We start from the raw sequence: 13,039 nt of genomic DNA, 5'->3' as shown, positions 1-13,039 counted from the left end.
TAGGCATGGCAGCATTTATTCATGGTAAAGTGAGCAGGGCTTTCAAAAGTCCAACCTGATTAGACTCGTTACTTGGTAATCTCCAATTTAGTATGAACCTCAATCAACCTCTGTCCAACAAAGGATTAAAAAGATTTTTTTAAACACAGCATGCCTTTCCAGCAGCAGAAATAACAAACATGGGGAGGAATTTGCTGAGCTAAAATCATTCCTCCCTAGCAATTTTAATATGCCATGATTTTGAAAGAAGACACAGGTAAAATATGGGATACTCTTGGTTAGCCGAGGTGTTGAAAAGCCCCAGATATGCTCGTGCTCTCCTAGAGGCATGCCAGGTAATGTGCTCTGAACTGCCAAGTTATATATTAAACAGCTTCCCTAGTAAGATCTTAGCATGGTAACCATAAAAAGCTCAAAGTGTATTAAGCTTCAGTGAACCAAAACCCTTCCAAATAACTAAATGCCTTTTAAGAAGGAATTAGGGCCTATTCTCTAATAGTGGAAAATCCCAAAGTTGTAGATGAATTTTAAAAATTCAATTACACAACTTCAGCCCTACTAATAGTGTCTCAAAATCCTAATCCACTATGTGCCAGAAGAGCAAGCACAGCACTGAAGAACAGCTGCTTCTATGCCCCCCGCAATGCTCCATCTGAAAGGGCCCTGTGGTACGAACAACCACGTTCCCCCAGCACCTGCACACATGACTCTGCTGTGCCACGATCTCTGCGGACCCTGCACAAGGATGCTTGCAAGATCCACCCACAAGTGCACAGCTCTTGTTCACAGTGGGAAAAAGTGGGTAGCAGGCCACTGCTACCATCCAGTGCAGAAACCCAAACCAGCTGCACAGGAGGAATGGGGGATTTTTTCTGACTAGCAGAAACTGCCCTAATCCTCTCACCAACAGCTAGAAACTGCTCATAAAATGTGGATATTCTTTGGAGTCCTTTAAAATCCAGGGAAGAAAGAGCAGTAGGAAAGAGGTAAAGCAATCCAAGCCACTTGTTAATTAAAAAAACAGAAATCCAGGCATTTCTTGCAAAATGTGATCTGATATGAGCTATGCTCTCTGGTGTCTGAAAGACTCAGGAGCCTTTGAATTTAAGGCAGTTATGTCAGGAGAATATGAGTCTATGCCAGTGGTGAGCAGAAGTCTGCCACCTCCCAAGGTCCTTCCCTAAAATGCCCTGCTCTACTCTGGCAGTGGATTAAAAAAATAAATAAAACAAAATACCCTTGGCAAAGCCACCACAGCTGAATTTGGATGGAACAAGCCCGCAAGTGATATATGTTTCTTATTTTAAAATCGATCTGTGGGAACTCAGTTCCTCTCTGTTTGCAGAGCAGAAGTAGCTTTATGGGATGCTGGGGCATCTGCAAGGAAAAAGCACTGCTGGGGTGAAGTGGCAGGAATTTGCAGGGGCACATTTCCCCCCAGGTCTGTCAATCTCCAAAAGAGCCTGGTAGGCCTCATCCTACATCCATCATACCATTTTTTAATCCTTGTAGACACTTGAGAAACCTTGCACCCACCTTTTCCCAAGACCCTGTGCTGGCTGGAGGCACCCACCAAAAACCCTTCCAGGAGAGATGCTACCTGGGCATCTGGCAAGCCAAACCCCCCCCCCCCCCCCCAAAAAAAACGCTCCTCTGCTGCAGAGGCACAGCATCCGTAACCTCATGGGGAAAGCACAGCTGTAGTGACTGGGATCTCCCCAAACTGGGCATCCTTTAGTGCTGGTTACAGGCAGCTTTAAAAGACTCTCTCCTGGTCTTGCTTGGTCTAAATTTTCCTACAGAAAAGCCTATCATCTCACCCCAGAAATCTCCCCTCTAGGGAGAAGAGGCATGTCTCCATGCTTGGGGAAGTGATTTACAGCAGATCCTGGATCTGATCTCCGTGCTGCAGACCTTGAGTGGCTCTGTGGGGACCGCAGCGCCCCGCAATGGAAACTGGGTTCTCCAGAGAAACAACTGACTGGCTGCCATTGCAAACTGCGTCCTCTTCATCAGCTCCACATCTTTCCCCTTTGTGAAAGAAAACAAACGTGACCTGTGTTCAAATATGCAAAACAAATCACTGCGGAGGCTGGAGGGGGTGGGGGGGGCAGATCCCTGCTTTGTTGCTTCCTCATCAGCTCTGCAGCCTGCAGGATGGATCCTGCAAGGTACTGCTTTGTCTTCTCTGTGATGGGCCCAATCCTTATGTTGGGAAAGGACTTTAATGGGATGTGGGATGTGGACCATGTTCAGAGCAGCAGAAATAAAGCAAGCTACTTGGCAAGACAGCAAATCCACCCTTCAGCCAGAGGAGCCCCTGAGCTCTACCTCCATCAGGTATTCTATGGGCAGGTACAAACCAGTACCAGTTCCCTGACAGTAAAACGCTGTTCTCTGCCATCTGCCAAGAGCTGCTTTGCATTACGCTGCATTTGTGCAAGAACTGGCACTTGGCTTCCATGCCCAAGGCAGAAGTGAGCATAAACTATAGCAAGGAAAAACATGTCCTCGACAGACAAGGCAAGACAACCTGGAGACCCCAAGCTTGCAGGAACAAGTATCGGGGACTTCAAACCCCAAAGCCCTGCAGGTCCCTCAAGTCCTATGGGTTGTAATAAGGCAACTTCAGAGGTATTCAAGCAGTTGCAAATTGTTCCTCAAAGCAGGGATTTGCCAATAGCTAATGATAACAGTGACTCAAGGCGGGATTTGTCCTGAACCTGAGCCTGTCTGTTCTTGCACTGGTTGGGCAACAAGTGCAGGCCTGGCATTTTTCTGCTCAGAGAGATCGTCACACCAAAAATCCTTCCAGTTTTTTTGATGGGGGTTGGTGCTTTGAGGGTTTGTTCTGCATGGCTTGAGCTGAGCCATGCAACCCTAATTCCGTATGCCAGCTGGCTTTGAACGGCACTGGATACCACAGTCCTCACGCCCTGGGTCCTAGCTGCCTGTAAACAGCCTCAGTGCATACACTGCAAGATGAATTTCAGGCTGAAAAATAAAAGCCGCCAAGTCCGTAAGAGGCTCTTCCCAGCATCTGAACACACCTGGGTGATGGCAGCCAAGTGGCCACCGAGGACAGCTCCCAAGCTGCCACCGCAGACTCCCTCCTGGCCAGAGCACTGGAGCTAGCACAGCTGTCCTGCCGCACTTGTCCCACCGGCAGTCTCCCGGCTTGTGCTCGTGCCTGCCAGAGCTGGCAGCAGATGTGAATGTAGCTATTAATATTCACAGGCAGAGCAAAGAACAAACAAAAGCCAATCCATTTAAAGGCAATGCTGGAAAGCAGCTTCACAGCACCCATCTCCCTCAGGGCCTCCGGCCCGGAGTTACAAAGAGGCTCTTGGAGTGCAAGGAGGAAAGCGCTGCGGGTAGCAGCTCCCTGGCGGAGAGCAGCGTGAACCCAGAGCCAGCATGAGCCCCGCAACGTTGCAGCCTGTTCACCTAGAGCAAATGCGTGCAGCTCTGGTGCACCCTGCCAACGCAGCCCCAGAGGCAGGCACACAGTCTCAACAAGACAGGAGTCTCAGTGTAAAAAGTTAAAATCTCAGGCAAAGAGATTATGCCTTTCTCCAGCTCCTTCCCAATGGTCCTATCTTTGTACAGGCCACTCCAGGAAGGATTGGCTGCACGTCTGCACCTGCCAAGCACGGATCGTTATTTCCATCCTCTCAAGCCCCTCTCAACTGATTTCCTTTGCTCTCTAGCAGGAAATTTTGGCTGTTCTGCAAATACCTTTTTCTGCACTGCTTCACTGTTTTCACACAAAGAATGCAGGCATCAGATTAGAGAGGTCTGGAAAACACATGGCACAAAGAAAATCCCAAGGACAAGGTCAGGGCAAATTATTCAGGCCCGAGAAATGGCTGCTTCCTTTCACTGTTTAACAACAAGAAATGTGCAAGTCTTTCCCAGCTGGCAGGCAGTACCTCTTGGTAAGCAAAAGCTGCAGAGGGCTGTGCAGCAAATGCTGTGATAGGCACCGTGATGAATATGGAAAGTTCAACAGGCCATGTATTTTGTCAGCTTTGTCAAACAGCATTTTAATGAACTTTTATTCCCTCAGAAATAAATCTGTGGTGGAAAAATCTGTGCATCTGAAGTAATAATTTGCATGCTAAACGTTATGCAACTCCCTCTATAATGAGTTCTTTGTTTCTGGGCTGCTTTATTAGGTCTGCAAATGATCTCTTGTGAAATCCAATGCAAGTAATCGAGTGGCACTGCCCATGCATTTTAATCTCTGAGTATTTTGTTGGATGCTTCTGTGCACATGGATCTTTATCACACACAAAAGCATGCTCTGTGAGTCTTCCCTCTGGGGTGGTTAGAAAGTTGCTTAACGTCTCCTTAAAGTGGGACTATTCAGAGGGAATGACGCAACAGACTCAAACAGCGGAAGAGGTAAATAAATTAACTTACTGTGCCTGCACACTGTCGCCTACAATAAATCAGTAGGACTGACCCTCCCAGCAGGTAATGAAATATTCAGACCCTTTTCAATACCTGGTATACATGTGACACAAAGGGAGACAAGGTGGGAGGAAGAGTTTGAAATGCAATCCCAGTTAAACAAGGAGTAGGATCCCAAATCTGTGCTTGTGGGAAGACCCACTGCCACCTTGCCCAGGAGGTGAAGTTTGCGCAAACACTGGCAGGAATGATGAAAGGAATAAAATGTCAGCATCTGCCCCACTTGCATCTCTGTGTCCTGTCTCCTGCCCTTCAACCCCCAGCACTCTGTGGTGGTGGGATGGGGGAGGAAGGGCATCTAACAATAACTTGCTCCCAGCCTCATTCTCTTTTTCCGCTAGACGCCCCATCTCTAGCCACCTCCCTTCCTACTGACGACAGTGAAGGCCAACAGCAGTCACAGCTCTGCATTTCCTCCTGTACAAATGAGCAACGTTAAATCAAAACAAGCCCTCTCTGTCTGGCGTCACTTGAGGAGAGAGAAAAAAAAAAAGCATATATATATATGTACATATATATATATATATATGTTGGATACACATATATATATCTCCAACACAGTCAACATGTGAACATGTTTTTCTGGATTGCTTCTCAGACTTCAAAGGCTGCTCCCTGTTGTCCCCAAAGGACACAGGCCCAATAGTCCAGGAATTGCACATGAACACTTCAGCACCCAGTCTGCCATGCGCATGAAGCCCAAGTCCCCTGTCCCCCAAACGCTACTTTCTGTGCAAAATGCACTTGGAAGCCATCGCACACAAGATTGACAGAGACAGGATCCTGCCTGGCTGGGGTCCTTCTGTGCAGGATCCAACCTCAGCAAGCTCCATAAGGAGACCGTGCCCATTTGTGGTGGGAAATGGCAAAAGGCCAGACTTTCATTCTTTGACTTACACAGCACTTACATTTCTTTAGAAACCCAGAAAAGAGCTAACACCTATCTGGAAAGACACAGAGAAATTGATGGGATGAGATGCTCCTTTGTATTGCTCCCACCGTTGTTTCAAAATCAGCGTTGAGATTTACAACCCTCCTTTTCTCCCCACCCAAAAGTCCTAGGAGCTGGGAGGCACTCCTGAGGGCCACAGAAATACTTCCAGATGTCCCACTACCAGATACGGGGGCTGAATCTCTGCCTCTCAGCTGTGAGCCAGCGATGCGTATCACCAGAGGAAGGTCTGCAGCTCAAGGGAGGATACTGCACCTGAGGGAAGGCTGAGAAAAGTCTCTTGCAACATGATTGCTGAGCAGACTGCCTCTCCTGCTCCCTTCCCTGCAACGCCAGGTCAGAGCTCTCCTTTCAAAAGAAAAGCAGCTCCCCAGAGCCACAAAGGAGGGGATATTTTGCCAATGACTCATCACCACATCTCCAGTGGAGTTTTTAAACATCGGATAACAGAGAGCCAATGACAGCCTGCGAAGGTGTCTTGCTGCATGGCTGCACACCCAGAGGGTCCATTTCCAAGGAAAGGATGCTGTTTGTGCATGGGGTGGATGTCCCAAACATCCTGGTCCTGTTCATAGCTCCCTGGCTGCCACTGTGACGATCAGAAGATCGAGAAAGTCTTGTGGAAGCTGTTCCAGGCTAGTGGGTCAGAGACATTCTTCACCCCGTGCCTCTCGCCTTCTTGTCTGACGGCTCATGTTTGCCATTACCCCTTTGGACTCTGTCTCTGCAGCCTGGGTCAAAGCCCAGCCAGGCCTCGCAGGCATCCAGCCTGTGACAGACACAAGGAAGGGCAGCAGCTTACAGCACAAGTATCAATGAACTCTTGGATAACCTTGGGCAAGAAGATGGAGAACACAGCCCTCTTCTAAAGCATGACCTCAGCCACCATCTTCCAAACGTCTGCTTGCTTGAACTGAGTTAGTAGGGCCAAGAAGTAACGCGGTTTTTTGGAAGTGCTGTGGCCATCTTCTGACTCCTCTGGAGAAGAAAGGAAAGAAATCTTTCCCAATGCCTCCCAATGGAGGCTCAGGCACAGGCTGTGCTTGTCCCATCCCACCTTATCATGAGGGCAGGAGCCCCAGTTTGCCACCCATGCAAACTGCATTGACAGGCTGGTGTTTTGGGGCCCCTGCTCTGGCATCTGCTCCTCCCTCCCTTTTAAGGACACTGGCAAGGCCCAAAGAACAGTGAGCCTACAAGGATCTGTCCTGCCACAGAAAGTGCAGAGAAACCCAAGCTAGTTTTAGATATCTGCTAGCACAGATACCTGAAGCAGGGTACATGGTAGAGCAGTCTCCACCCACACTAATTTGCTCTGCCTCTCAGTACATTCCCTCCAAGGTTAACACTTTGCATCACAGCATTTCTGGCTAACGTACAAGCCTGATCTTTTGCACAAGGTTCGCACAGAGCCACACAAGGTGTTAGTGGGGAACAGCAAAGTGCATAATCCAATGCTTGCCCAGCCTTTACTGCTTTCCTTGGGCTGTGGATATTCCAGAAACATTGTTTTGCAAGACATAGTTGGCCTAAGTTATGGGAAGAAAGAGAGGGAGGAGGTGGAGGTTGTGACCCTACACACACTGTGTTTATGAAAACACTCCTCCAGCAAAAGAGCATTGGTGCTGCAGTACTGTCCTTGAGACGTGCTGCAAACAGCGCAGCGGGGGTGTCCTGTCCCACCCTGCCTCCCAGCAAAACCCACTCTCATAACTGCTCAGCTGGAGCACTGCTCGGAAGCCAGGCTTTCTAGCAGAGGCTTTGCAGCAGAAACTTCTCTTCCTAGAGCACTTTCTCTAAGCAAAAGCTTGGGAAGACTGGAGCTCCTGCTAGAATGCAGCCCTTCTGACTGGAAACGCTGCGAGCACAAATTGCTATGAGCCAATTCGAAGAAAGCCGCTGTTTTCACTTCAAACCAGAACAAGGCAATGATGATAACATTGACTCTGAATTTCTGCAGCTTTCACATCCATTTAATCAGAAAATTTCCAAACCTTCTCTTCTCACTGTTTGTAAGCTTCCCCTGCTGAATCCTCCCCCAGATGGCTCAAGCCTTTCGTCCCATGTCACAGCATCCCAAATCACAAGCTGCAGGCAAAGTACATTTGAGCACAGCAAAGCAGGGCTGCGTGGCTCTCCCACAGCTGGAAGCCCATGGAGAGTGGCTACATTTTTGTGTATTTCCGGGACACAGCTAAAGTTTTACTCCAAGTTTAGGCAGCTTCATGTGACTTGGATTCTCAAGTCCATTTAAGGTGGTTTTGAAATCATTTCAACTTTATAATAAGCATCCCAATAGGATAAAACACTACGAGGGACATTCCGGACCAGCTTTTTCACTGCGGAAAGACAGATGGCACAGCTGGATGTCCGCTGGCACTCCCCGGATGGCTACGAGGGCTGTGCCAGCCCTGGTGGACAGGCAGGTGTATGAATTAGTCATTGATATTTAAAAAGCTGTCTTTACAAAGCTTTTAACTTGCCTGGCATGAGTTTGACTCAGCATGCAGATGCGGCTTCCCACACAGCTCAACCCATACATAGCTATAAGAGGAAGACAATCTCCTAGGCGATGTTATTTATATCAGAGTGCGCAGCACACAGTTTGTTTTACTAAATGCAATTTGTTCTAACAGAGGCAGGGAGAGAAACCAGACGACACCCGCAACGTGGCTAAATCCCGCCGCAACGTAGCGCTTTTTGGTTTCCTCTGCTGGGTTCCGGCTTTGGGGGGGGGATACGGGATCCGTGAGGCGCTACCGAGTTTCTGGAACAAGCCCCCGGGAAGAGAAAAGAAAGCACCCCCCCTCCCCCCCAAATCCTCTCCCGCTGCCCTGCCGACAGCAGCAACCGCCCCTCCGCGCACACCCCTCGCTCCAGGGCGACGCACTCCCCGCAGGGGCCTGGGGCCCTCCCCCGGCGGCGCCCCCCGCGCACCTTGCTCGCAGGCTCCCTTGCTGCGCTGGCTGACGGCGGGCTCGCCGCGGCTCTGGGCGCGCAGGCTGGCGGCGCGCAGCTGGCAGCCGCTGCCGTAGGTGAGCCCGTCGCTGCCGCACACCGGGTAGCGGCTCTTGCACATGCACACGCCGAGCGGGGCGGCGGCGGCGGCGGCGGGGCCCGGGCTACCCTTGGCCTTGCGGCGCTTGCGGCTCTTCACGCACTCCAGGCCGGCGGCGCAGCGCCCCTCGCCGCCGCACGCCTCGCCCTCGCCGCGCCCGCACTCCCAGCAGCAGCCGCAGGCGTCCCGCACCCGGCCCAGCGGGCAGCCCCGCGCCGGCAGCGCCGGGCACCTCGCCGCCTCGCACGGCCCGCAGCCGCCAACCTCCGCCGCCGCCCGCGCCGGCAGCGCGGGGGCCGCCAGCGCCAGCAGCAACAGCGCGCAGGGCAGCATGGCAGCACGGCAGCACGGCTCCCCCCCGGCCCGCTCGCCGCTTAAGCGGCGGCGCTTGAAACCCCTCCCCGGGCGGGCCCAGGCCCGGCCCGCCCCCGCCCCCGGCTCCCGCTCCGGCCCCGAAACCCGTCCCGTGGGGCCAAGCCCGCAATCCCGGCACCGCTTTTCCGCTGCTCGCCGAAGCTGCCGTCCCGAGCGCTGCGGCATCACCCTCTGCCTCCACAGCCGGTGCCTCTCTGCGAGGTGCAATGCGCGGCTCGGCCACAACACGGTGGTTTTAAACGGGCATCGAGAGGAACGCGAGGCCCCGAGGGAGGTGCTGCTCGATGAGGCCTCCAGCACCATCACACCTGCCTCAAAGATGCCGTCTCTCCAGCAGCATACTGGGGTACGCTGAGAAATCTTACTCTAGTTGCCTCCAGGTCAGTGTAAATCTCTCGGGTTAGCACCCAAAAACTGCAATACCCCCAGGCATCGTGATGCTGTTAAACTCGTCAAACAAAGGGCGGTGGGCTTTGGAAGTGGCACAGAGGGGTCTTTTCTGTCATCGTGTTAATTCCCTCCACCCTGGTTTGATTGCATCGGGGTGGGGGGGCTTTGTCTGATGCTGGGAAGTCCAGGCCAAGGCAATGCCACCATTGTTTCTCTAGCCCTTCCACTGCCAGGGTCCACACAGTTGGCTGTTGTGGCACTTTGCAGTGAAGGAGAACATAAGTCATTAGTATCCCTCACTGCGAAACTGGGGGATGCAGTATTGTGTGGTCTCACCTGCTGTGGAGGAGCAATGCTTCACGGCCCCGGCGTGTTCCCAGCACCTGAGCCTTGCCGGCTGGGCTCCGAGGGGGCCACATCCCTTCTCACACAGAGCAGCCCACGTACTTGGTGCCATGACTTAGACTGACTGGCCAAGAGAGGCCTTATGGGACAGGAAGTTTCCCAGACTCCAAACTCTGCTCCGGAGGGACTGACTCGTTCCTGCTGATTCGGCTGCTGACAGTGTGGGAATGGACTCCCGCCACACTCGTCATCGGCTCCCTCGGGCCTGCACATCTGCCCTGAGCCATGCAGGGAGCAGAGGCTATTTCTGAACTGTGACTGGAGAGAGGAGGCTTTGGGATGTGCATGTGGAGCTTCTCACAGGGCTGGATGCCTTCAGAGAGCATGGGCGAGGAAGGAAGGGCAGACATGCAAGACGCAGAAGGGCTATAAATGAGGGAAAAGGTGATATTAGGAGAAGAGACAGAGCGCAGTGCTATGAGAAGGGACAGTGCAGGAGAGAGGCACTGTGAGATGGCATTTCTCCAAGAACTCAGCCCCGTGAGTGAATCCAAGAGACATCAGTATGCCCGAATGTCCAGAGATGCACTGTGGACACTGCTGGCCCTTTGTGGCTTGACCTCCCAAAAGCCTGGCACCCGCTCTCTCTGGCACCCTCCCACCCATCAGAGCTCCTAGGACACTGTCTCATCATTTTAGCTTACATATGAAAGTTGAACTCTCCACAAGAACTGGCCTTGGAGGTGAGAGCAACTCTGAATACAAGTAACAGCTGATTTTTGTGGCTTTTGCACACATTTCATCAGATTTGTCTGTTCCTGTTACCCTAGGAGTGCTCTCTGCTCTTCTCCTGAGAGAATTGCAGCCTTCTGTAGTCATAATCGAGCATTATGCAAATCTCTAAATGTTTGAAAAGTTTTTTGTTTTGTTTTGTTTTTTTTTTGCTTTGGTAACTTACTATAAAAGTGGTAAATTCTGGACCAAAGTATGGTCAGGTCTTTAAAACCCAATTCTGGCCATAGGAATCAATTTGATTTTGTAAGCTGTGATATGAAAATCATTTTGCACAATTAATTAACCTCTTTCGCTTGCCCTATTCTCTTGCCAGTTCCCAGGCACCTCTTTCACAGGCCTCCAAATTTCTTTCAGGCAGATTATGACGAGCCCTGACACCTCTGGAGCAGCAAGCCACAGGGCATTTAAGGAAACTGCAGTGCCTTATCAAAGTGAACCTTTCCAACAGGAACTCACTGTCAGTAGTCCATTCAGCAGGAGGAAAATGTAGCTAAGTAAGGGAGAAGGGCATAAATAAGTTTCCTTTCCTGCCCCGAAGCTATTCATTTCTGTGTGAAATAGGAGATTGCCCTTTCCTCTGCCTGGGGCACATTTTCCCTTGGAGAGGATGTGTTAGCTCATCCCTTGGGATAGAAGGACCTCTAGTGTCTCTCCATATCTCATACTTTGGCCTCACCGCTGTAGCTCAGTATTTCTCTGTCTAATGTATCTCAAATATACTCCTAAACCAATTTTACTTGGTAGCACGGTGGTGGTATTTGCAGCATGTTTTTCAGGAGAGCGGCTGTTGAAATGTGCATTTCACACTTTGTACTGGGGACAGGGGAAGAGATCAGTTTGGGTGCCTCTGTGAATCAAAAAGTCCCACTCTGCAAGCCCTGACCTATATGTGCTATGCCAGTGTTCTGCAGGGCACCACATTAAAGGTTTCTAGGAAACCAGCGTGGCAGGATTTGAAGAGAAGGCAACACTTTGTGAAGCCATTGCGTTATCCGGGAGGAGGATGGAAATGCTTTGGGAAGAAGCCCAGAGCCAAGTCCCCAAAGGTGTGTTTATTTCATCTTCCAATTTGGTGGCAAAGCCAAGAAAAACCTCTCCGAATTTGAAATTTTAATTGTCACTATTTGCAAAGGCTCCTGAATCCTCAGAGCTGGTTCTGCTGGCCCCTGGACGGAGCACAGGGCTGCACAGCCTTGGTGCCAGCCTCTGCAGAAAAGGCAGAGCAGAGGTGCTGGGCAGCAGCTGACACGGGAGCCTGGGCAGGTCGGTTGCCCCTTGGAGGAACTGGCCCCTGTGCTCGGGAAATGGTGGTGGAGATCCTTGCCCCTTTCAGAGATTGGTTCCCAGGGAAGGGAGCTGTGTGCTTCTGCTCTGAGTTATTCTGCTAGTTGAAGTGGGGGAGGTTTGTACTAAACAGTTTCATATTGGTGGAATTTGTGTGTTTAGTTCTTTAATCTGTTTGGTTTTTAGGTGTATAAAGAGAACATTGGTCAGAACTCTACTACTAGCTTATAAAGTCAAGTTCTCAGATGTTAGGAAATTACCCCAATGAAAGGTTATGTGTTGTGTTACACTTCTAATTCACATTCTACCAAGTCCTTGCTGCTCTCAGTGACTCAAGACAGGAATTGCTGGTGGTTGGAGGGTGGCTGAGAAACGGACATGATTTTGCCATCTCTAAGATGCCTGCTTTGGTTGCTATAAAAGTCACAGTGTACAGAAGGCAGAGCACTACAGCAAGGAAAGGATAATTTCATAGTTAAAGCCAGCGGAGGCTGGTTTGAGAAGCTGAATTCTCTCCTGCCCTTGCCATAGGGTCCTACTAGATGCTGAGCACAGCTGGCTACAAAGTGACGGCTGAAAAATTGCCCTGGGAATCACAACTGAATGCCAACTGGAGCAATGCACTGAGCGTACCAGGCCCCTAGGTCCTCGAGGAGGACACTGTGCTCAGACATCTTGAAAGGGGCAGCCACACTTCAGAGACACTCTGATCCTTTTCTCCTCCCAGGCTGTGTAACCGGGGGCCTGATGTCGCAGTGGGCACTGAGAGATGGGTTCATCAGTGATCGCACAGTGCTTGGCCAAAGCAGTGAGGCCACCATGGGACCCCCCCCCCCCGAAGGAGTGGGTCAAAAAGAAGGTGAAGAGTTACAGGTGCGTCATTTATATGAGGTCATCCTGGAAAGGTTTCTGTTTGTCAGTGTTACAAAGCATCTACTCTGCAGAAAGAGACCAATGGTTTTCTCGTTGAAATGCTCCCAAGACCTTGATTTAGCTGTTATGAAAGATGTTTTGTTAATGAATATCTGGCATTGTTTTCAACTAAATATTCTGTCACCAAACTTTGATTAAAAAACTTGTTTTATAAATTTTAATAGCTATTTCTTTAGGAAACAGAGGGATAAAGAAACTATTTCTGTAGGAGCAGAGGGAAATGTCACTAATTTAAACTGCTTTTTTTCCTTCGTTGCTGTTGTTATCATATGTTCAGCAATGATTGTTGAAAATCCACAGATTTGTCTGATTTTATGCATCTAGATATATAAATGACGGCATCACCATCTCTGCCCTTTTGTCTCCATACTTTGTATACCTCTCTTCCTTTTGGTTTCATTAAATTGACTATATTTTGTGTTTTAAACCAA

The 13,039-nt window shown here is 50.3% G+C and overlaps 1 protein-coding gene and 1 long non-coding RNA gene across 2 annotated transcripts in view; one reads left to right on the top strand and one right to left on the bottom strand.

Moving 5' to 3' along the window:
- Positions 1-8,878, bottom strand: part of IGFBP7 (insulin like growth factor binding protein 7) — a 21,171-nt gene extending 12,293 nt beyond the window's left edge. Inside the window, exon 1 of the mRNA XM_026110394.2 lies at positions 8,366-8,878. Coding sequence (XP_025966179.2) covers positions 8,366-8,819 — 454 coding nt within the window. The 5' untranslated portion in view covers positions 8,820-8,878. The remainder of the gene's footprint in view (positions 1-8,365) is intronic.
- On the top strand, positions 8,817-13,039 carry LOC135328055 (uncharacterized). Its single transcript, XR_010388782.1, has 2 exons — positions 8,817-9,241; positions 12,403-13,039. It is a non-coding gene; the product is annotated as an uncharacterized LOC135328055 (long non-coding RNA).

The sequence above is a fragment of the Dromaius novaehollandiae genome, chromosome 4, assembly GCF_036370855.1.
Source record: "Dromaius novaehollandiae isolate bDroNov1 chromosome 4, bDroNov1.hap1, whole genome shotgun sequence".
Classification (NCBI taxonomy): domain Eukaryota; kingdom Metazoa; phylum Chordata; class Aves; order Casuariiformes; family Dromaiidae; genus Dromaius; species Dromaius novaehollandiae.
Note: the sequence above shows the minus strand (reverse complement) of the source record. Positions and strands in the feature narration are given on the sequence as shown.